Source organism: Protopterus annectens, chromosome 10.part0 (genome assembly GCF_019279795.1).
Source record: "Protopterus annectens isolate FY-2018-M chromosome 10.part0, PAN1.0, whole genome shotgun sequence".
Classification (NCBI taxonomy): Eukaryota; Metazoa; Chordata; order Ceratodontiformes; family Protopteridae; genus Protopterus; species Protopterus annectens.
The window spans coordinates 25,799,347-25,825,238 of record NC_056744.1 but is presented as its reverse complement, the minus strand read 5'-3'; the positions used below and the strand labels follow the sequence as shown (position 1 = coordinate 25,825,238).

Below are 25,892 nucleotides of genomic sequence, written 5' to 3'. Positions count from 1 at the left end.
ATTTCCTACAATTCAGTTAAAGTAATAAATGATAATAGTTTATGGGAATGCTGAGACTTCACCCAAGGGTAATATAGTTGGGTTCCATCGCCGTGGAATTGTGAGTAAATTGCAACATTTGCTGCACCTGTTTTTGTTTCTGGCCTGAATGATTCACTGTTTACCCTGGGCATCATATTGTACAGCACTAGCCAATTCCTCTGGCCTGTGCACTACTTTTTTCAGGCTTGTTCGTCCTATACCCTATAGCCACTTGCTGCTCTAGCTGGCCTAACTGTTGTGCAGGCCGCATACCTCTCAACTGTCCAGATTTGGCAGAATGTCCAGATTTTTACCTCATATTTTTGTTGTGTTCCTCATAAAGTTTGTGATTTGCTGGATTTTTGTGGCAAATCAGTGAGGACGGAATGCATTAAATAATGGCAGGCATTTGAGTTTCAGACTTCATATCCTTTTGAAAATGTGTGGTAATACAATACCTCTCACTATAGCAACTTTCTAGGCGTATTTATTTATGTATTTATTTATTTCAGTTTAATGACTGGAGTAGTCCACTGGGCCTGGAAGAGCCCGTTTTCAGTGGAGGCCCAGGGAGAAAAGTTCCACAGATATTGATAGTTATACAATAGTTATAAATACAAACGTAGATGGATATACAAAGATTAATGGTAGTATGCAATGTTGAAAAGCATTGTTAAAAAGAAAAGGGAATGCGATACAATAGACTATGTAATATATACAAAGTATATATGCAATTATATACAGTGAGTGATATTTACAAAGTATAAACATTTTTTTTTGCTTATGAGAGCATTATTTAAAATGTGTCCCTATCTTTGGAGCTTTGTCCCATCATTATTTTTGGCTTTGTCCAGATTGTTTGTGCTAAGAAGTTGAGAGCTATGCAGGCCAGTCTTCTCTCTCAGTACACAACTGACTTGCAGAAAACTGTCTTATTTGAGTAGAACAGGATGTAACTGTCTTTGAGCATTCATGAAGGCCTGGGGCAGGTCATAGTCCAGCTGTCTTGCTATTTACATACAACTGAGAGGGTGCATCCATTATTTGATGCTGTGAACTTTTACTGGACTAGCTGAAATTTAAACCTCATGACAAAGCCTGAAAAGTGTTTATGAGAAGTCTCCACCATCAAGAGTGGCCCTGTGAGTGAGTGAGTGAGTGAGTGAGTGAGTGAGTGAGTGAGTGAGTGAGTGAGTGAGTGAGTGAGTGAGTGAGTGAGTGTTTATGTACATATGTGTGTATGTGTGTGAATGCATGTTTCTATGTTTTATACATCGCCCTTTTTATTTTTCTTTCTGTGTGCTGACAATGCTTTTTTTAGATACAACAGTTACTCTAAATGATGTAAAGATGTTTACTTACTGCTTAGTGACAGCCATAACAAGATACTCACAAACAGAAGAGTTTAGCTGCTGCTGAGCCAGCAGGATCCCATTAAGCATTTGTTGCAACCACCAGACAGTGACTGCAGCATATAATGAATGGGCTTCCATGTGGAAAATGTGTCTCTAATTATAGGTCACTGTTTCTTTGACCCTGCTTGTTTTCATTTTATCTGACTGATGCTGTCTTTTGGTTGACAGTTAAGTGTAAGTCATTCCTTAGCTGTATACTGTAATGAGGGTGAGTTTACATTTTCAGTAGTATGACACAAATTCTTTTTTTCTTGTTTATATATTTTTTTATAAACTTGCGTTTAAGGTTAGCTGTTTTTTTTTTTTCTGTTCAGGTCCTACCACTAACAGTCAGATACTCTGTGTTAACAGATTACGTTTACCTTGGATTATTCAAAAGCTGATTAAAGCTGTATGTGACTCAGTCATTCTATACTCTAGGACGTGGCAAGCTGCCAACCATCATCTTTTACCTAAAGAACATTGACTAATGGTACAAGTACTCTGCTAAACTCTTTCTTCTGGACATTTTATACCAACAAATACACTTAAATGTCCCCAATTTTGTCTGATATTTTTTCCTGTTTCAGTAAATAACTAAGGATAACAGTCAGTCAATAAATGCAAGAAATTCCAAAAACGCCAAATCAGTGCAAGTCGAATCGCCCAAAATACAACCTCTTTCCACACAGATGCAGGAAACAATTTTATTAAGCTTTTAACAATGCTTTTTTTTGTTTACAAAAAACAACTTCTTCGGATAAAAACATTTTAAAACACTGGGGTTTAAATTCCCCTCCTTCCTATCACATGTTTAAAAACAGTTATATGAGTGGCTGTCCATTTCTTGCTTAGAAAGCAAACTCCACCTCCCTTCAAGTAAAACAAACAGTTCTACTATATTGTGGACATCAAAAAACATTAGTTGCATACATAAGCATACCTAATGAATAAATAAAAACATTTCTAAAAAAATGTTTACAAAAAATATTTTCTTTAAAAGTATTATATTATGAAGCGTATATTTATATACATATGTACAAAATATGTTTTAAAACGTGTGTTTGTATGTATCCAAGCAGTATAAAAAATATTAATGAAAAAAAAAGAAAAAATTTTTTTCTATCGGCTTAAGTTTCTTAGTTTTAAAATACACATAATGGAACTTAGTTCATTTATCCCTGGGTAATGGCAAGTATCCAGTCTCAGTTGCCACATAAGTTCATTTTTCTCTAAAATCAATGAATCTGGCCCCCCTCTCCCCTCATTCCTAACTTGATTTATTGCCCGAAATGTAAACTGGTGTTGTGGGTACTCCATGATGTGTCTTGCAAGTGCATTCTCCGCTTTGTGTCTCCCCATGGCATACACATGTTCGTATACCCGTTTGCGGAGTTTCCTGTCGGTTTTTCCAATATAGAATACTGAGCAGCATGTGCACTTTGCTGGGTATACTACCTGCTTGCTTTGACAATCAAATTTGTCCCTTATTTTGTATTTCTTGACCCTAATCTCAAATGTTTGACTGGTGTCCATGTATTTACAATATCTACACATGTTGCATTTAAACATACCCATTTTGTTTACCTGCCTATTTGGTTTCCTTTCCAGTATTTTTTTCAAGTTGTTTCCCCATTTAAAAACAATCCCAGGTTTTTCCTGGAATTTGTTTCTCAATACACCGTTGTGTCTTTCGGCTTATCCCGGTTAGGGGTCACCACAGCGGAACTCCGGTCCGCTAATGTTTGGTAGTGGATTTTTACATGCCGTGTAACCAGCCCTGATGCACAACCTTCAATGAATGCATGCCTCCACATAGGAGACGCTCTAGCTGAGAATCGAACGGGACAACGTCTTGCTGTGAGGCGACAATGCTACCGCAGCACCACAATACACCATCGTTCATTAATATATCCCAGTTCTTTTGGATTATGGAAACCACACTTTTAGCATCTAGGCTGTATGTAATAATAAAGCTATAGGGGCTAATAGTTTGCCTAACAACTTGTAGTTCCATAATGTGTCCACTGTGTTGGTTCAAGATGGGCAAATAAATTCCCCTTTCCCTTTTTAACTGGACTTCTTCAATTAAGTCCTGAATTAGGGTGACGGGGTAGCCTCTTTTCAAGAATAAATCTCTCATAAAGCCACATTCTTCCTGAAAATCGTGGTCTTTAGTGACCATCCTCACAGCTCTAACCTGTTGGCCCTTTATTACAGATTTCTTTTGTGTAAAGGGGTGACAGATAGAATACTGCAAGAAAGAGTTAGAGTATGTGTCCTTGCAAAATATTTTTGCTATAATGCATGCATTGCTCATGTCTTTAATTAGATCTACATCCAAGTATGCTATTCTATCTTGTGCAAAACATGATGTAAATTTGAGGAATTCTGATGTAGAGTTAAAAAATTCAACCATCTCTTGTGCAACTTGTATGTCTCCCTTAACCAAAATAAATATGTCGTCCAAGAAACGTGTATACAGTTGAATTTTCTCTTGGATATGTGAATTAGACATAACCTGCTCCCTCTCCCAAAACACCATTACCAAATTGGCCACGCTGGCCCCACAAGGGGAGCCCATGGCCACACCTATTTTTTGAAGGTAGTACTTGTTGCTAAATGTTACATAATTGCATGACAGGATTATGTCCAAGAGTTCCTCAACCAACTTAATCTCATGACATGGTGCTTCTTTTTGTCTCATTATAGAGGCCACCCATTCAATTGCTTCCACGTGGGGAATGGAGGAATAAAGGTCCTTGACATCTATAGTGAGGAAATTAAATTCCTCACTAAATGTAGTTCTATTAATTTCCGCTAAAAACTACCATGAATCTTTAGAAATCTGCCTTTCACTTTTGACATATTTTTTCAAAATGTTATCAACAGCTTTTGCACATGCATATGTGATGCTGTTTCTTGCGCCAACTAGTGGTCACATAGGAGGGTTATCCAAGTTTTTATGGACTTTTGGTATTCCAAACAGGATAGGTACCCTGGGTGCTGGCATGGTGAGATAATTATACAGGTCAGTGTCTGTCCTGGCTTCTATAAACATGTCATTGATGTAAGACCTAATCCTAGAGTATCTAATATTTAATTAATTCTTAGATACTTCCACATGAGTGTCAGTGTTAACTATATCCATCATCCTGTTATTATAATCTTCATAGGTCATCACCACTAGGCCACCCACCTTGTCTGGTTCCATAATTCTTATTGGAAAATTTTGCAAAGATTCCAACATGTCTTTTTCTTCTTTGTTAATGTTAAATACACTTGTATTTCCTAATAAGGACTTTCCTGTAACATAACGTATGTCTAGTTCACAAAGTTGGTCAAACAGTGCTATTGTGGGGTGTAAGGGCAGGTGATAAGTACTAGGGATATAATATTCCCCCCTTGCACTTATTTGTTGTCCCATTAGTGCACATAAATTCAATTTCCTGACAAACATTTTTAGTTCAACCAAAGTTTTTGCTAAATTACAAAGGTGAATCCCTTAGCCAATAACTCCACTAGTTCAGCGGAAAAAACAAATTTAGAGTAGTTGAATATTTTAAAGTCCAAACTAGAATTATAGATTACCTTACATTCATGTGTGGTATCTAGTTCTATGTCCATACTGTCCAGGTTTAGTTCCACCTGTTCTTGGTTTTGCTTTGGGCTTTCCGGCCCGTTGCAGGTGCATGGTTCAAAGCTCTGTTCTGAAAATTTGAGCTGTTGGTTGTGTGAGGTTGTTTATTGTTTCTCATGTTGTTGGCTAGGTATTCACTCTGATGTACAGAGTCCGACAAGTTGCCCCCACTACCAGCACTTGTAGAACTCGTATCTGCTGCTACTTCTTCACTCCTTTCTTCCCACACGGTCTCAAATGGGCTCACTAAGAAATTTCCTTGGGATTCTGGTGGTTTTGGATAAGCTGTTCCATTATTGTAATCCTTAATATCACGGTTCAACTTTTTAATTTTGGTTGCATTTATTTTTGCCACATACTGGTCTATGCTGCTATAGATCCACTCATATTCAAAGTGGTATCTCTGAAAATCTATACCTTTTTTAATATCATTGTCCCAGCTTGCTTGTCTCTTTTAACACGCTGTTCACTGCCTCTTGATAGTGTTTACACATCAACTCCAAAAGTTCAAACCCATGCTTGTCAAATAATTTAATAAGGTCACGATGAAAAAGAGACCCTTCGGCAAGCCCCGTCGGGTATTGCCATGATCTAAGCCCCTTAGGTATGACCTTCAGACGTGAACATTCTTGGAAGTACGCTATTTCAAGTTGAATTTTCCTTAGTTTCACTAACTTTCGGTCAAACAGGTGTAATTTTGTTGTGAAATCGACTCTGTCTTCACTCAGTTGTTCCTGTATATTATTTGTAGTTGATTGAGCAAAGTGAAACGGCCTCCCTATCCATGATGCAAAGTCTGGAACCCCTATAGGCTGCAAGGGAACAGACTGGTGGTTCTGTTGTTGCCCTGAACCATTACCAGTATTAACAGATGTATTGCTGAGTTGTACAATGTTATTGGCCCTATTCGGTCCGTTAGTACATCTTCCCTGGTCTATTTGTTCTGTCATAGTCGTCCCACTTCCCCTTGTTGTCTGCTCCAAGTTCTCCATTCCATTCCTGGCGGATAAAAGAACGGAACTTGCACTGTCCATGGAGGTAGAGTTTTGCATAGGTTGTTGTGACTTGGCCACCCTGTCAAGCCTTTGCGATAAACTATTCACTTTTTGTGTGAGCATCTCAATCAATATTGACAAGTTACCCATATTGTCCAGTTGAGTAGATGTGGGCAATAGACTAGCAGTCGCTTTGGCATCCATCCACCACAAAAGACAAACTTGCAAAAATATAAACACTGCAAGAAATTCCAAAAATGCCAAAGCAGTGCAAGTCGAATCGCCCAAAACACAACCTCCTTCTACACAGATGCAGGAAACAATTTTATTAAGCTTTTAACAATGCTTTTCGTTGTTTACAAAAAACAACTTCTTCAGATAAAAACATTTTAAAACACTGGGGTTTAAATTCCCCTCCTTCCTATCACATGTTTAAAAACAGTAATATGAGTGGCTGTCCATTTCTTGCTTAGAAAGCAAACTCCACCTCCCTTCAAATAAAACAAACAGTTCTACTATATCGTGGACATCAAAAAACATTTTCTACCGGCTGAAGCTTCTTAGTTTTTAAATACACATAATGTATGCAAGTAATGTTTTTTGACTTTGGCGTTTTTGGAATTTCTTGCAGTATTTACATTTTTACAAGTCAGTCAATAATGCCAGTCATGAGTTTCATACTTCTTATTACATCACAGAGGATTACGGTCAGTCAGTGATGTCAGACATTAGAGAGTCATACTTCTTATTAAATCACAGAGGATTACGGTCAGTCAGTGATGTCAGACATTAGAGAGTCATACTTATTAAATCACAGAGGATTACGGTCAGTCAGTGATATCAGACATTAGTACGGTCAGTCAGTGATGTCAGACATTAGAGAGTCATACTTCTTATTAAATCACAGAGGATTACGGTCAGTCACTGATGTCAGACATTAGAGAGTCATACTTATTAAATTATAGAGGATTACGGTCAGTTAGTGATGTCAGACATTAGAGAGTCATACTTATTAAATTACAGAGGATTACGGTCAGTCAGTAATGTCAGACATTAGAGAGTCATACTTCTTATTAAATCACAGGGGATTACAGCCAGTCAGTAATGTCAGATATTAGAGATTCATACATATTAAATCACAGAGGATTACGGTCAGTCAGTAATGTCAGATATTTGAGATTCATACATATTAAATCACAGAGGGTTACGGTCAGTCAGTGATGTCAGACATTAGAGAGTCATACTTATTAAATCACAGAGGATTATGGTCAGTCAGTGATGTCAGACATTAGAGAGTCATACTTCTTATTAAATCACAGAGGATTACGGTCAGTCAGTGATGTCAGACATTAGAGAGTCATACTTATTAAATCACAGAGGATTACGTTCAGTCAGTGATGTCAGACATTAGAGAGTCATACTTATTAAATCACAGAGGATTACGGTCAGTCAGTGATGTCAGACATTAGAGAGTCATACTTTTTAAATCACAGAGGATTACGTTCAGTTAGTGATGTCAGACATTAGAGAGTCATACTTCTTATTAAATCACAGAGGATTATGGTCAGTCAGTGATGTCAGACATTAGAGAGTCATACTTATTAAATCACAGAGGATTATCATACTTATTAAATCACAGAGGATTACGGTGAGTCAGTGATGTCAGGCATTAGAGAGTCATACATATTAAATCACAGAGGATAACGGTGAGTCAGTGATGTCAGATATTAGAGAGTCATACTTATTAAATCATAGAGGATTACGGTGAGTCAGTGATGTCAGACATTAGAGAGTCATACTTATTAAATCACAGAGGATTACGGTGAGTCAGTGATGTCAGACATTAGAGAGTCATACTTCTCATTCTTCAGAAAATGCATGTTGATGCAAAGACTCTTGTTTTGTTAACCTTTTTAAGTGTGTATTAGAGTATTATTTGAAAATTGCCCCTGACTTTATGCCATTGTCCTTGATTCTTGAACCAAGAAATTAAGAGCTATGTCCATAACCATTACTATAGGATGACTGTACAAGCCTGTACGATGCCATGAAGCTGGGACAATAATGTTAACTTGTTTGCTGATGACTCTAATGTAGCTATAGTGCTTCAAGACAGAATTAAGTAAGGCTTGAGAAGGATTTAAGGAGGCATAGAGGTGAATGGGTAGATTATAGTTAATTAATCTCCAAAGGTACATGGATGAGGGGCATTTTGGAACATGTTGGCCAATAGTTAATTATGTGCTGCATGGAATGATACTTGAATTTAGTGATGAGGATGGGTTGAGTTGAAATTAAGAGTATTACAAAGTTTATCATCAGACTCCCAATGTTAAAACAAATAAAACCTGGGTGCTGTTAATGGGAGAGACATTGATTCCAACTATGAAGAGATTGCTTTCCCTTTGTTAAAGGACATTTATAAGGCACCATACTGAGTACTGTCTGTGGATAAATCTCAGGGACTGTACGGAAAGGTTAAAGTTATTGAAAGCTAGAAGGTGATGGTTAGAAGTACTTTGCATTTGCAAAATTTCCCATACTAGGAATAATTTTGTTAAATAATTATGTTATTACTAGAGAAAAGAAGAGATAGAGGAAATATGGTATGAGAATGCAGGACTGTTAGAAAATAAAGTTAGTGATTGGGAGTGCAAGGCAAATGGCAGGATGGTAGAAAGAGGCATTCATGGTATATTGCCTTTAAATGTAATATTAGAAAGCTCTTCTTCACAGAATAGATATCCAGCCATGCATATTTCGTACATTACAGACTGTGAAAATTAACTAGATTTAAACTTGGTTAGGATAAAATATAAGGTTTAAGTAACAGGAAGCGGATTGATGTTTATTACAGGTCTGCAGCTGTGCAGTGACTGTATTTAATGCAATTTGCCAAGTCATTTTTAAACAAATATGTTAATAGAGTCAGAATTCTGCTCAAACTGAGGAATTCTATAAAGAAAAAAAGTAGAACAGAGCTTGGGACGCAGCATCGTCCACTGCCTTTTAGGTCAAAGAAAGCTGCAGTGGTTCATATTTTACTCACGTAGTCACTAATGAGTAGTTCTTTCTGAATTCAGTGCTTGGTAAAGTGCTGTTTCAAAATGTGTTCTGAGAGCTGGTGATTCCATGGATATGCCATACTACAATACTTTCTGAATTCGGTGCTTGGTAAAGTGCTGTTTCAAAATGTGTTCTGAGAGCTGGCGATTCCATGGATATGCCATACTACAATACTTTCTGAATTCGGTGCTTGGTAAAGTGCTGTTTCAAAATGTGTTCTGAGAGCTGGTGATTCCATGGATATGCCATACTACAATACTTTCTGAATTCGGTGCTTGGTAAAGTGCTGTTTCAAAATGTATTCTGAGAGCTGGTGATTCCATGGATATGCCATACTACAAATTGTACACATTTCACGTGTGTGACACTTCATAAGTACATGATCTCTCCATGTAGACTCTGTGAATAGTTCTCAACCTCTTAGACAAAAAGTCTGGGAAAAGCCCAAAATAATGGGGGACAATGCTCTAAAATAGGGACAGATTTTAAATATTGCTCTTATAAACTCAGAAAGTTGCTAGAATAAAAAAAGATTGCGTTACCATGCATTTTCTTAAGGATATGATGTCTTAAACTCAAATTCCTGTAATTATGTAGTGAATTCAGTCCTCACTAGTTTGCCACAAAAATACAGAAAACCAAAAATGTTATGAGGAACAGACCAAAAATAAGAGGCAAAAATCTGGACGGTTGAGATGTACTACTGTGTAACAGTGGCCATTTCATCCATAACTTTTGGCACTCAGTACAATGGCTAGCCTTCTGCACATACCTCTCAACCTCTAAGACCAAGACATCTGGACAAAGTCATATATAATGAGGACAAAACCCCCAAAATAGGGACAATCATTAAATATTGCACTAACAAATTTAGGAAGTTGATAGAGCAACAAATTTTGCATTAGCATGAATTTTCTGAAGTATGGTCTGAAACTCAGTGTTTTCATTACTTTCTGACTTCAGTACCCAGTGATTTGACAGTAATTTGCCAGAAAACCAAAATTTTATGATGAACAGACCAAAAATATAAGGCAGAAATCTGGACATTCTGTGCAAATCTGGTCAGATGAGAGGTATGCTTCTGCATAATTAGGCTGAAGATCCACAGCTATAGTTAAATCCAAGTTTATCTATGATTGAGTGATATGTGGTGCTGTTGTAAAATAAAATTATTTAAAATAATTTTATTTACTCTTTTTAGTGAGTCTTATTTAAAGTATATTTTATACAATTAAATGTGCCCATTGTAAGACACGTTTTTTTGCGCTGAAGGAACTTTTGCTTTTTAGTAGTCATAGAACTGTGTTGTTCCTTTGCACACTTTCCATGAGTACATTTTGTAATATTTCTGAATTTGCTAAATTCTTGTGGAACAAATAGAAAACGATTCCTGAAAGGAGAGAAAAGGTCTAAAAGCTGGTATTTTGCTCTTAAATATCAGATAAGTAACTGGGACAATGCATTAGTCACTCACTAGACAATAGTGTAGATAAAGCTATCTGTTTTAAAAAAGAATGCAATACAAGCTAATCATTTCTTGGCCCTTAATTTCTGGGAGTATATTTGAAAAACATTAAGTCTTTAGGTTAATGTACTGTAACCAGAGAAAAAGTAGGCAAAATATAAAGAAAACAAAGGAAGAAAGTGCTGGTAGTCAGTTTCTGTGCATTTCTGTTATTTATTCACCTGTAGAAGCTGACAGATTGCCAGAACATGCCGGACCACTTGTTAGAAGCAGAAGTTTCATGCTGTGCTGCTCCTTTGTGCTTTAGCGTAATTTTTCTTGCATGTCTCCTTCTGATGATATTTTATTTTAATTTTTTTCTCTTTGCACAGTAAACAGGTGTGTAGCTTCCAGAGCAAAGACCTGCACAGCATGCATCCGTGTGGATGAAATGTGCTCCTACTGCGCAGATGAGGTATGTCATCTATTTATGATACAGCCTTTAAATGCAGTCTTATTGATGTGTTTGTGTCATGTGTAAGAGGCCTCATGTGAAAATGTTTTTTGATTAAATACACTGTACTGAAAATGTATTCCATGGACACTCGTAGTCAAATAGTTTTATATGTCAGCAACATTCAATGGCACAAGGCATTGGCATTTTCCTACCAAACACTTACAATCTGGAAAGGAGTAGCAACTAGGTGCCAGCGAACCACCTAATGGAAAGGGAGAACTGAGTGGCGGTGACTTTCTTGGTGAGGTGGGGCAGGACACACACACACTGGGATGAAGAGGGATTTCACCTGTGGTGGGGGCCAGGAGACTGTGGCAGATATGACAGAATTAACCTGGAGGAGCGGTCTGTCAGAGGTCAAAATGAGGCTCACTTAGAAGTTTACATTGATCTCCCATAGTGTTTACAGTTATTGCTTGCTCATCCCAAAGTGGAGTTAGATGATAGGGCAGCTAAGAAAAAGCCCTTGCCCTGCAATGTGATGGTAAATGGGGCACTGTCATATGGAATAAGGGCCTAATAGGTGTATTAGGGAGAAGGGTTCTGTGAGACTGTGGAAGTAGCCAAAACCAGTAGTGCACTATGCCAAAGTTGTACATGTACCTACAGAGGGTCACTGAAATACTGGGAGGACTTTACCCAGAGACAGCATAGTTGGGATAAAAGAAGCAAAATTATGGTTGCTTGTTAAGTGAACATGAACTCTTATACTCAATGAAGTAATCAGGCTTGACAACATTCTAAAGCTGCTTTTTTAACTGTCTTTTTATCATTTCAAAGGCATATTTTAGCTGCTACCAACTTATCACACCAGGCTGATTTTCTCTTTGATAATGATCCCTTAAAATGAGACTTTATAATTCTAGTTACCTTTTTATTTTATTGGAGAATGTATCACTGCATTTACATTAAGTTTTCTTTCGGTCTTAATAGGTTGCTCTGAAGGTGATCATGGGATCTGCAGTCTGTCTTGTCCTGGAGAAGTCTAGACGTCTCTTCTTTAAATGTGAATATAACAGTGTAGATGAAGGCTTGCAATGCATGTATAGTTGTATTCCAGTCTTACAATGCAGGCATCTGTTGTTGCTTTGTTCCCCCTTCACATCTACCCCTGTACATACTGAAGGATAACAGGTGCAGTAATCCTACTCCATATTGCCATCCGTGACATCAAGGATGCACTACCCACATGTCTGCCTAGAAAAACACATATGCCCTGTAGATTGTGAGTGCTATTTTCTGCTCTCAGACACTGCAAACCAAGCTGATTTTTTTTACACTGGGTCACTGGCATGGCATAAGAAAGAGAACAGAATAGAACATTTCACTGCTCATCACTACCGAGTCAGCTTATAATACAAATTGCTTTAAGAAGCTATCTTTTTTCTGTGGGGAATATTAAATATAGCTAGTGTGGTACAGGTAATTCATGTATTTTGAAAGCAGTGCAAATAATTCACATACGGCTAAAAGCTACACATATTCCCATATGTACAGCACATATAATTCATGTGTGGCTAATACTGCACAGATAAGCCATGTGTGTTTAATGCAGCACATGTAAGTTGTGCAGCTAATGCAGTACAGATAAGCCATGTGTGCTTGATGCAGCACACGTACGTCATGTATGGCTAATGCAACCCAGGATAAATCACGTGTGGTTGATGTAATACAGATAAATGAAGTTCAGCTAAGGCAGCAGACATAACACATGTATGGCTAATGCAGCACAGATAAGTCAAGTGCAGCTAATGCAGTATAGGTAAGCCTTATGTGCTTAATGCAGCACACTTAAGTCACACATGGCTAACGAAGCACAGATAAGTCATGTGTGGCTAATGCAGCATGGATAAGCCATGCAAGGCTAATGCAGCACAGATAAATCAAGTGCAGCTAATGCAGCACAGGAAAGTCTTGTGTGGCTAATGCATCCTAGGTAAGCCATGCATGGCTAATGCATCCTAGATAAGTCATGTGTGGCTAATGCAGCACAGATCTGTCATGTATAGCTAATGCAGCACAGATAATTAATTTCCATGAAGCATTGCTGTTAGCTTGGTTAAATTACAGAGAAGTGCTTGGTTTGCGGCAGTGAACTTGTACAATAAGGTGTAGTTTTCAGCACACTAATATTAGGTCTGAGTAACATCTTGTACTAGAGTTAAGAGTCATTTTATAGCCAATGGAGTCTGTCTGTCTGTCCTACATTATCCTCCTTAGACCAGTGTACTGCCACAGTGATGAGGTGAGTCCTTGATCATTTATGCTGGTATCTGAACTGTATTAAACTAGTTCAGTATGTGTCATGGTGAGATTTCAACTACTTGCAGTTGGTATAGGTACCCCTTAAACTAATTTCAGATTTTAAATGCCAGTTGTTTGTACAGCGTGCCCATATTAAATCTCTCCATTATCTATGTGTAAGCCATCTAGCATCTGGTGATTTTTGCTGCTACATCACCTATATGACCCATTCTTTCTCCAATGAAGTTTTACAGTGTAGTGGACAAATACTCATTGGTAAGTCTGTTGATAGTTCTAGCTGAAACAAGAATGGTTTGAAACTCTCCCAGTATAAATATATAGACAAAGCAAAGTAGATGTGGGAGGAAGCCCCTATAATAAATATACAGTCACTGGCACAGCACAAGAAAGAAAATGAAAAGTTTCTCTGCACAGCAGTACTTAGTTAACTTGAAATACAAATTATCATAAAAAGATGACTTCTTCAATGGCTTGTATGCCTTCCTCTGTACAGTGCCTTCTGTAGGAAATAGATATATTTAGCTAAGAGGGTGGTGCTGGAAGGGGGGTTGCACACTAACACCCTCTTAGCTTCCTCTCTTGCTCTTATACTGTGTTTTCTGCCCCCAGACTAGAAATAGTTAAAAAGAACTGTTGAACACTCCAGATTTGGAAAAGCGACCAACAAACTCAACCTACACAGTGCTGACCATCCTGTTGAGGGTCTCCACTTCCATGGTGTGGAGCAGCAGAAAATTAATGTATTCAGTGCCTTATTTCAGAGTGGTCCAGGAAAGGGGGTAGAGAGTCTGTTTGCTTGTCCTGGGCAGTTATTCTGCAGAACTCAGCGCTTTTTCTTGCAAACAGCCTTAGCTTCTCTACAGGCTACACGAGTTAGCAAAAGGTGAGAAATGAGCATGTGCTACTGTAGCTTTTATTATGCTAACTCACAACTGTAAAGTAGTGATCACACATGTTTAGCCCTGCAACCTTGAACGTTGCCATTAAAATTAAGCAAATTGCAGAACTTGGAATTATTTTTTTTCATAGGAGCAAGTCCCACTGCACATACCACACAGTCATACTAAATATGACTGCACAACACTGAGAAAAGTGGAAAAGCCCCAAAACAGTGCACAGTGGTCTCGAGCACTCCCTTTTTTCACTCTTACAGGCAGGAGCAAGTGTGGTTAACTATCTCAGACATGAAGGAGACATGAGTAAGCTGCCACTGTATGCACTGTGAGCAGTTAACATGCACATTATCCCATTCTAGCAGTGCTCAAAGCTAAAGTCTGTCTTCCACCAGTGGGATATGTTGTGGTATAACATCTTTGTGAAGTAGGTCTCCACCCTCAATTTCCTACATCTGTAGCCAACTATTCAGTGTCAGGATTAATAAATAAATCTGTTCCATCAGTGTCACAGTGAGGCATTCTGCCCATCTGTATCTGTAGACCAGTTAGGTAAGATTTCACCTTTAGTGGTCATAGCAGGATTCAACCATAGACCATGTAGTGCCAGAACATTTCATTTGTTTTCCAAAATGTTTCACATACATTAAGGAGCCTATCAACACTGGTGAATAAGACTAATGATATCTGCACTGACTGACCTAGCCACTGTGCACAGGTATGTTAGTGTGCACAGTCATGGATGTCATTATATTTATGATTATGTATAGAACAATTTATTTTAGTGCACCTCCACAGAACTTGCATACCAAGATGAATTATACATATTATTCACTTACGTATGGTGTTTGAGTTATCATTTCTGACCCTGTGTTAGCTGACCATCTAGCCTTTTCCTCCTGTAGGCCCATTTATTCCCTGCTGCACCCTCTACATTTACTAGTGTCGACAGTAAAAAGGTGGAAGGGAAATTTTTCTTCAGAGCAATGAGGGAGTGGATACACTTCCTCTGGCCTAGTGAGTCCTCTGGCCTAGTGAGTTAGGCACCTCCTTCCCATGATGGTACCCCCACAAGACCATGGAAACTTGGGTATGTGTTCCACCTTGCCTAAAATGTTTTTCTACATTACCGGGCAGGAGAGCATATTCTGGTCATCTGCACTTTTTGTTCCTTCATGCCAGCACTGTAGCACAGACAGTTGCCATTCTTCCCTGCAGGATTGTTGAGTTAGTACTATCTGCTCACTCTCATTCACTGGCGCTAGCATCCAGCATAATTGATTAAACCTGAGTCATCATTTCCAAGGCATTGATTTTACCATTTAACTCAAAAGTAAACTGTATTATTGGTAATGCCTCCATAGCTGTATGACATATGCAAGTAATGGGATATGAGTGGGGATACAAAATTCTGTGTTGGTTATTTATTTATTTATTTTCTGTGTTGTGGATTTCTTTCATGTGTCACTTTAATGGTTTTATGTTGGCAAGTTTTGAAAAAATATGGATTTCATTTGTTTCACTTTTCAGGGATTTAACAGCTTGGTCTTTCAGTATTTGTCAGGGAACCCATTGCTTAAATAATAGTACAAAATTATATGGCTCATTTAGAAAAATTTAAAATTTTCTCAGAACTAGATTAGAAAGCCATCAATGAAGTATCCTGGTCATTAAAATCATTGTAACTAAGAAAAGGAATGCAAAACAGTAATACATGCTATAAAGGAAAAAAATGGATACATGGAATATATGGAAGTCTGTATTTTTTGGGTGATAAATGAAATAGCTTGTAATATGGGATTAGAACAATTAGAATAACAGCCTTCCATGTATTTCATATATGTAAAATCTGTCCATCCAATGCTGACAAGTCTAATCTGACTAATATAGTGACCCCTTGAACATTGCCATTCTAAGATTCCACTAGGCAAGTACAAAATGAAAGTAGATTGGTACGTCTACACACACACACACACACACACACACACACACACACACACACACACACACACACATACCTGCAGAATGTAAAGTTGCCAGTTCACCTACTACATGTGTTTAGGATGTGGGAGGAAACTGAAAGTCTTAGGGAAAACCCATGCAAACACAAGAAGATGTAAACATGGAATAACTTGGGTGTAGAGTAAGAAATTAAATATCTTGCATTGTAGGTTTTGGGAGTGAATTTCATAATGAACCAAGAAGTGACAAATCATGAACAGTTTCCTAAATCTATAGTACAAAGTACTGTATGTATCACACAAACCAGCCCATGGGATCCCATTTATTTATCCATTTTAACTTCTTTTATTGTGATTTGAGTTACTGTTTCTCTATCTTTTCTGTGAGCTGCAGTAACCATGTAAGTTCTTTGTTATAGATTTACACTAGTTATGTAGATTTTTATGAATGCACTCTCTTTTGGTCATTTCCTAACTATAGCTGTTATTTGATTGGTTCACTGTTGCATCAGTCAGTATTCATGACCAAAGGGAATTAGCCACAGACAGACATACACCAGGCCAACCTGGCTCTCAATGCATTGTTAGTGTGTTAGTATTTGCTGACTGTTCCCTAGTGCATGGATGAACTTCTGCATCTTGTATAAAAAACCTTCTTCAGTTCTATTTTTGCTGTTGGGATTTGCATATGTCACTAAGAACATTTGCAGTCACCCAGTCTGGTCTCTAACCAAGATCCCCTATACAAAAAAAAAAAAAAAAAAAAAAAAAACAAGACTAAAGATAAGTGCTCCCATGGGGGAAATTTTTACTTTACTTTTGCTCATAATTTGATTTGTGTGTGTTACTTTGTTACTGAAATGGCTTTCATGGAAATTGTGTTCATTTCTGAACCATGTCTGATGCAGACCTGAAAAGCCTTTACCGGGTCCTGTATAAGGTTTTACACGCCCAAGTGTTTATTTTGATTAGGAGAGGTTTATCTCATGGATAACTGTCAAAGCATAGAAACAACACTTTTTGTTTCATTAACACACTTGAAAATGTGGGCTATTATGCAGGCCAATGAACAGTCTTCTGCACCTCTGGTGGAATTCCTGCCCCTAAAAAGGCACACAGAAAAATATTACAAGGATAACAAAGGAGAGAGAAACTTCTAAAAGAATGCAAAGGAGTGGAAGGCCATTCATAAACTACCCAATAGATGTGAACACCCAGCAGGCTTGAAGATGCTGTTTCTGATGATGTACCTGCCCAGCTCCTGGTCTTGGTGTCTAGTAAGTTTGCCAGTCTTATCCAAATGCATACAGAAGGTGATATATTAGCAGTAGATAACACTGCCTCTTGAGCATCATAGTAGGGACCCAATACACCAGAAGCTGAAGTCATGCCACTTTAAGTACCAGACCTTTGCATACTAAAAACTACAAGAAAAACTAGCTAATCTAGAGTTTGTGATACCTTAAACCTCCTGTAATGTCCATGTTACAAGACCTTTGCATAGTGGTAGAACTTTGCATAATAGCCGAAGCAAAGAGAGGTAAATAAATTCAGGGTTACTGACTGTCAATGTGCACAAGAGCAGACTGAAGGACAGACCAGTGAATCATAGTACGTTGTCTAAAAAGGCCCTTGTAGCAGGGCCTACTGGTCCATTCAGGCCTCTGTCTGTGAAGACAGGTATGCATGACCAATGTACACCATTCACCCTGCAAGTCTCACAGGTCCTGGTGCCCCATCTAGACCTAGGAAGCAAGCAAGGCAACTCTGTACTGCATGACTATGTTTACAACATGGGCCTTTTCACATGTACATTTGTGTATCTGGTCCAGCAGGACATAAAATGAGATTTTCCCCTGTTGAGAAATCAGAATCCTCTTTTAAAGATAAAGAGGACTTAGCCTATACCTCTCAATTTTTCCCCCCAGTCAGTTATGATTCAAAGATGAAAAAATCTATTTTGTCTGGCTGTTCTCCATAAGATGTTTCCTTTGCTGAAGCACTCACCATTATGAGAGAACATTTTAAGTGGGTGTCTCAGGAGACATCCAGCACTGAGAAGACATTTCTTCAACTTGAAGTTTCCCCGTACTGTACAAAGCATTTGAGGATATCATTTACCAGCCTATACAGAACCAGATTTAAAGCCTAACGCTCAAAAAGTCCAAATTGTTCTATAAGGTGTGGCAGTCCTGCCAGTCTTTGCATAAAATCCTGGTGATAGACCCTTCTGTCATTTCTCTGGATGCAACCAAAGAATATAAATTGGTACCAAGCCCCATTAGAATCTCATGTGATAAAAATATCCCCAGTAGCTTCAGTAAAGAGCGGTCATGCTTACTTTCAGGGAGATTCATTACATACTCCAATGGCAAAGTATCAAGGTAAAATCCTATAGGAGGAGGATTTAGCTGCATAAATGCAAGATGAGAACCAAAATATGCACACTTCTAGTTACATGCCTTTAAAAATGGGAAAACACATGATCACCTGTGGGTACAATGCAGTAGACTTGGACTGTAGAGCAATAGCATCACAGTCTGTAATCAGAAGACACATGCAGTTGAAGATCCTATTGCTGGAGGACATCATGGGACAGCTGCTTAATGCTCCCCATGACATGAGCTTCCTTTTCAGCTTTCGGACCCAGGTAATCCTAAAAGAAATGAAGAAGAGAAGTAGAGAATAGAGATAAAATAAGAGCTATTCTTCCCTCCTATCACAGAGTATAATTGGTGCTATCTTTCTAAGCAGTCTTTTTTTTTCCCCAAACCAGACTATAGGACAGCATTCCAGAAACAAATGTACATTTGAAAAAAAAAATGCAAGTTCAAGAACAAATATAAGTCAGGGTGGCCTTTTGGGAATAGCCCAATGAGTTCCTCACTAAAAACCTCACACAATCAGCAAATCTCTCTCCCCATCCCTTACCCTCCATCTCTGCTCCACTTCTTTCGACTTGATATGGAAGTCAACGAAGTATCTTCAGTGATAATTGCTCAAAAATGCCTTCAGACAGATCGATATTAAATATAATCTCTTCAAGGTGCAAGCTTGACCTTTGAGTCATCCTTCTCTTGATGGTGATGTGTCCTGTTCAAGTCAGCCAGATGAAGTCAGCACTACCCCTCCTGAGTTAACTAAGGGAGCGATTAACCCCCACCCCACCCCCCAATCAACTAAGGGAGCAGGGAGACATTATTCCCTGGGAGGAGGAGGAGGGCTTGCTATCTATTGTGGATTCTTCCTGGTACCTAAAAGGGGAAAAACATGGAGATGCATCCATATATGTCTAAACTCACCCTCTTTTTAAGAGTGCCCAAATTCCAAATTCTCTTAGATTTTTGCGGGCTCAAAGTGTGAGGCCTTTTTTTTCCATTTTACAGCATTGTCTTTTGAGTTCTGTACTGTTCTGAGAGCCAGTGGTATGTAATGCTGCTGAGGAGCAGAGGCATTCACATTCTTCCATAGCTAGATAACTGCCTGCTGTATGCACAAAATGAAGAAGAACTGCAGGGGAAGCCCACATATACAGTGTACTGCCTACCAAGTACAGAGTTCATTCTCAATGCCTTTAAGTCCAGTCTGATGACTAGCACATCCAGAGTCTTCTTGGAGGCAATCCTAGGCACACCAAAGCATGGAGGATTTCTAGCCACATAGAAGGCCTCATTCAATGAGGATTTTTTCCTCGAGCAAGCTTAGAGGGTCTCCATGGTTGTGGAGCAGCTCCTCAGAACTCTGGTGTTCCTTTCATTTATTATTTTGGATATACCCTTAGTGAGGATCCACATGTAGATGCTATAGTGGTACCTGGAAGTCTACTGTGGACCATCCATTAGACAAGGAAATGCCTGTCCTTTCTTGTATTCAGAAGGAGCTCATCTTGTGAGTCTCTTGGGTGAGGGACAGTGTGGTTATCCTTTTTTTCTCATCAGTGCACAGCCAAAACTTGACAAAGTGTGTATCATACAAATATTTGGGGGCTCATTTAGGCAACTCTAAGTTCCAGAACAGGTGTATTGCAGCCTAGAAAGAGCTCCACATCAATATAAAGGAGATGTTAGCTGTTATTCTTTCCCTCAAGGCCTTCCATCTCAAATGGAAGCTAGGAGTGCACTCTTAGTCACATTCGGCAGCACTGGTGTGTGGCAGGTTTGCTGCTAAGGTTAATTTCATCAGGTCCCCCTTCTGTATGTGGGTTCCAGTGGGAATATCAGTAGTATAAATATAAATTCTTCCGACTTTGTTGGATAGTGTTTAGGCCTGTTGACTAAGAGGAGGTTATGGATGAAGTTTCAACTTCTTAACTGACATGTTACTGATTGGACCTTAATCCTACCACAGTGATCGAGTCCTCCTTTGATTCCCTTATTATGATCATTTTTCATATTGCTCTGACTCACCAAGAATGGGGGCCTCTGCATCTCCTTTAAATGAGGCATTAGTAACCTCATTCTTTAATTTAAAAAAATAAGTCTGTACAACATGGAATATGTTTGCTTTTTCTTTGTCCTTGTACTTCTGGGCAAAGTTATTGATAGAATAGTGTATGTTCAGCTGTATTCCTGTTTTGCATCACATGATCTCCTTCACCCATTGCAGTGTATTTTTGGTTAGGGCATAGTATTGATCTTGCCCTTGTAAAGGTAGTGTGTGGATTCCTTTATGATGAAGAATCAGTGATTATTTTCTTCCTTAGTCATACCTGATCTGTCAGTCGCATGAAATGTCATAGTCGACTATGGGATAACAGCATGGCCTGCTCCTTCCCACTGTAAGCTTTTTTCCACAGTTCTTGGGTGGTTTGTTTGCTGTATGTCAGGTCACCCTCAGTAAGCTATCCCAGGGATAAATACCTCTGCAAATTGCCCACTTGAGTCTGATGTGCTACAAAGCTGTATTTTGGCTCACTTCTTATTCATGATGTACATGCTGTCAGTCAGGCAGCTCAAGCAAGGTTAATATGTATACAGTGTCAGTGCTGTGGGATTTATATTCAGCTCTCCTTTTCTGAGGATCAGATTCACAAGTGTACTTACTTAGAAGACAACCTGGATTTCATCCTCAGTGAGATAGTCCAGCAGATGCAGAGGCTTTGTTGGTGTGTACCGCAGTCTCTCTGTCACAGGTTTTGTATTTAACTCCACTTAATTTTTTAAGGGGACAACAATTTGTGTCTTGCAAAGAAGGTGAAGAATCTGGGTATTGTTCATGACAATGTTCAGCCATTTAAGAGCAGCCATTTTTGTGTATGTTAATATCACCTTTGCTCTCTGTCGTTCGTGTACTAGTATTGTTGAAACTGGAGTAATGTAGTTCTTTGTACCAGGGGCCTTTGGAGTATAACCTTGCCCACCTGTAGTGCAGTGAGTCCAGAATTCTGTGGCAAGAATTTTGAAATGCTCATTTTGTTCTAGCACATTCCTTCAGTGCAGTGGGATCCTGGCGGTTTACCTTTACAAATTCGAATCACAGTGGTTTCGAGTGCTCATATGAGCGACTCGAAACCACGAAACTGAAAATGTTGACAGTCCTTAATGTTTGAAAAACAGTAAGTCGAAAAGCAGATTTGCTGTTTTTCGAACATTAATGTCCAAAAAAAAAAACAAAGTGTCCCCCACACCCCCTCTACTTTATTATTCTAACACCGAGATCGCACTACAGTGGGGAAAGAAACCATTTCCCGATCCCCAATATATAGTTCTATCCTCCCCAGAATGTCGAATGTGCAGCGAACGAATCTCACTGTGCATTCGCTCATTGCACATTCAAATCTTTTTCTGTTCGGCGTTTGCAAATTTTGCAGACTGCCTTTCGGAAGTCTGCTGTTCGCCCTTGTGGAATACGCACATTTAAAGGTAAACCATCCTGGCAGTTCGTAATGTTGTTTTTTTTTTTGTTTTTGTTTTTTTTAATGTTTTGACGCTGTGGAGTTTGGGTCACATCTATATAAGGAAACTAGTGGTACTTCCATCATCAGCACTGCCACTTTAGAAGGATTTTCCTCAATCCTAGGAAGACTTTTGTGTTTTTTTCAGGTTCTAGTTTTTAAATATAGTTTGAAGTTTTTTGAGAGGACTGCATTATTTATTTAGCATTCCCTGTTTTATTGTTGAGGTTTGGTTTTAATTGTAAAGTGCTTAGGGGATGGCAGTTTAATAAAATGATGTGAATGAATTGGAATTACACAATAGAAAAGAGAACAATTAATTACATAGTGTTCTCCTGGAAAAAGAGAACAAAGAATGATATGGTATTTACAAGGTAGTTAGAAATAAGAGTTGAAACTTGTAGGTCTTACATTCTACTCATAAAATGAAAAGCATTAGAACAGACATACATAGCATTTAGAAGCACTGATAAAATACAATGGGTTTGACAATCCTTAGTAGAGAAAAGAGGGAATGAGGCTATTGAAGGAAAGTGTGGACAGTTACAGTGGTTAGATTATGTGGCCAGCCTGGAGGCATTTATTATGGGATTGTTTGCGGTGATTTGTTTTGAATTGCAACCTACGTTTGACACAAGTATTAGGAGAGGAAAAGACTCCCAAAGTTTATAAGTGCTAGAACTGGTGTAACGTAGGGGGTGAGGGAATAGGGTTTGGTTAAAGTAGGTCATTTTTGTGGTAACCTTTGTTGCATATGAAGAGTATATTTCTAGAAACAGGAGTCAAGTAAGAGGCCAGATCTCTGTTTTATAGATTGCCAGTTGGCTTTACTGAGAGTGGGACTGTGTTGGTTGAAGTGAAATATTTTATTTGTGGTAGTCTAGTGTGGCCATGTTCTTGCAGGAGATGCAACTAAAATGGGGGAGTCATATATTCAAGATGGGCTAAAAGCATTCCCTTGCCAGTAGCTTTTCTACCTGGTTTTGGGAAATGGGAGAAAGTCTCCTGGCCAAAAATAGTAAAATGTTAATTTTATTTATGTTTTTTATGTGTGGATTTGGAAGTTGGGTGTCTGGTCAAACGAAAATGTCAGATATTTAAAACATGATGAAGGTTTCAACTGTGGTGTTTTTATTGTCTTTAATGTTAAGGGTTAATAGACATTTAGTGAATTTCTGTTCCATCATTAACACTTTTTCCCAGTATGGGAACACTCTACTGAAAGACTTGGTACAGATTGAAAATCATTATAATTTAAAATCTGGACTAGAAATAGGTGAGATATGGTGGTCAGGGACAAAGGGTAACAAAAGTTATAGGAAAACTGTGGACCCACTCATATGAGAACATCTGTGTTCCATAAGCCTTTTTCTGGTGGTAGTATGTTTCTGTGTATCCTTTTCATACATGTCTTCTTAGTTGTTGGAAAAAAAAGGTGAAGAATGTGCCCTTCGAATCATATATATTACTAGAGTGCACCAGATGTGAAATTGTAGATGGGAAAATGTAAGATGGGGCTCTACACTCTGTTTCACTCCATCATTCTTAATAAACTTCTCTATTTCTACTTGCCTAATCCTTTAGGAGATACCGATGTGAAGGGACATACACTTTCTGTATTGCCTAGTGGACGCACTCTGAGACATATCCATGAGATGCTTCTCAGTGCCTGCACAGTGTTAGAAAACCATGTTTGTCTGAGTCCTTGGTGTACACCCCAGCTGTATTAACAAATACCCAGGACCCTGCTGCCTTTCACTTGCTAATTGGTTCTCTCCTCAGCTATTTCTTTAGTAACCACCATCCATTCCCAAGAACAGATGACTAGCAATAAACAGGTAGATTCCATACTTAAGTTTTAAACCTATAGGGCTGACACAAGTTATGTCTTTGCAGTTCTAGTCATATTAAAACAGCTGTTGTCAATGGCAGCTGAAGAACATCAGAATTATTTAGCTAGAACTACAACCAGACTCCCAAAAATGAATTTGTATGTGAAGATATCCTTCATTAAGGTATCATGTACATTTTGACTTCCAGAACCTGGAGTTAAACTTTTATGGTTTTATTATTCCCTTCTCTTGCAGGGCTTTGAACATGTAAGATGTAACCTTGTTGAAAATTTGATCAGCCAAGGATGTGGTTACCGGATAGAAATGAAAAGTACAACTAGGTTCATAGAGGTGAGTAGACAACCAAGCACAATTCGGGCTCTTTTCCAGGTAATATTTAACAAAGAATAAATGAAGTCCGGAAGCATTATTTTGTTCGTGATTGTTTTTATTAAAGGTATGCATGTTAGTATATAAAGAAAATATTTCACAGATAGATGCATTTTAAAACTATCCATAGCACTTGCTGTCTTCTGATTGCTAGAAATTATCATAAGAGTTTTATTTCCTTTATTAGCATTCTTCGAAGTTTACAGCAAAATAAATTCCGGTGAGCAAGAACCATAAAGTACAAAAACCTCCAATACTCCACAACGCAATTTTTATAAAAAACAAAAACAAAAAAAATCCACCAAATTTAATGCTTTCACATTAAAAAACATATAGGCTTCTAAAAGTGCATAAATCGTAGTGAACCCCCTTTAAGACCTGTTGTGGAAGGGAGGGTGTATAATATATTTAGTTATATATATTTACAGACATTTATTAAAGGATTCTTGGCACTTTTTAAGTAACCCCACCCTTGATGTTTATATGGGGGGGGGGTTATGCATCAGTTTAGACTTTAAGATTTATACACAAGTATTCTGCATGATATTGGGATGGCATGGTTTCAAAGTTTAAGTGAATGAGATGAACATTTTGTGTGAGTTTATGGAAATGCTGATGTTGCAATAATTTTATATTATCTGAAAGTGAATACTGTCATCAGTCACTGGTGTAGCTATGGGTACAACATGCGCACCTTCCGATACCAGTGTAGTCTTATTATCCTGGGAATAGTACTTTGCGTTGAAGTCTATATTTAAGGACAAATGGAAATTTATTTTTGCTTCTTGGATGATATTTTTATTTACTGGGATAGTAAGCTTGATATATTTCATCAATTTATTAAATATCTTAATTATATGTCAGTTTAGTTTTCATAACAAATATTTAGTGAAAAATACATTTTTTAGATGTATTCATCTCCAAAGATCGAATACAAACAAATTTCAGCTCAAATGTATATATAGAAAACTCACTCAAGTACTTATTTTCATTTTGAAAGCAATCACCTCACACATAAAAAAAATGTAGTCAAATTACAGTTTTTTCTCCTTAGCCTGCATGGATTAGTTTGATACTGAGTTGAGGAAGGTCTCAAATATGTATAAGTAGGGGATACCCTTTCTTCATACAATTTTAGATGCTGTACAATAAGAGAAAATCTGGGATTATATTTTCCCTTTTTGGGTAGAAAAACTATTGTATTCAAATCTCTGGATAAGAAGAAGGAAGAATTTAGTAATGCTATGGTATTACAGTATAACTATTAAAGATCTTTGAAATTGCTTTTTTAGCACTGGAATATATTTAAATGTGTTCAGAAACTAGTTGTAAGATTTATGAATACCCCAAAATTTATTTACAAGTGGGCTAGTAATATAAAAATATTTTTGAGAGAAGTAAAAAATTTAGTACCTCTAGAAATGACGGTACAAAACAAATGTTGTGCATACAATCAATGCAAATTTATTTTTGCAGGGACCATTATGTATGGGGTTTATGTTTAAAAGTGAATGGTCATTACAAACAGAGGATCACATGAATTGTTTATTTAGCACTGTGCAAAACCTGATCTGCTTTTTA

The 25,892-nt window shown here is 38.0% G+C and overlaps 1 protein-coding gene across 4 annotated transcripts in view; it reads left to right on the top strand.

Moving 5' to 3' along the window:
- ITGB4 (integrin subunit beta 4) overlaps positions 1 to 25,892 on the top strand; it is a 1,147,860-nt gene that overhangs the window by 289,483 nt on the left and 832,485 nt on the right. For all 4 annotated transcript variants that reach the window (XM_044084971.1, XM_044084972.1, XM_044084974.1 and 1 more), the window contains exons 3-4: positions 10,953 to 11,035; positions 24,177 to 24,272. In XM_044084971.1, coding sequence (XP_043940906.1) covers positions 10,953 to 11,035; positions 24,177 to 24,272 — 179 coding nt within the window. The remainder of the gene's footprint in view (positions 1 to 10,952; positions 11,036 to 24,176; positions 24,273 to 25,892) is intronic.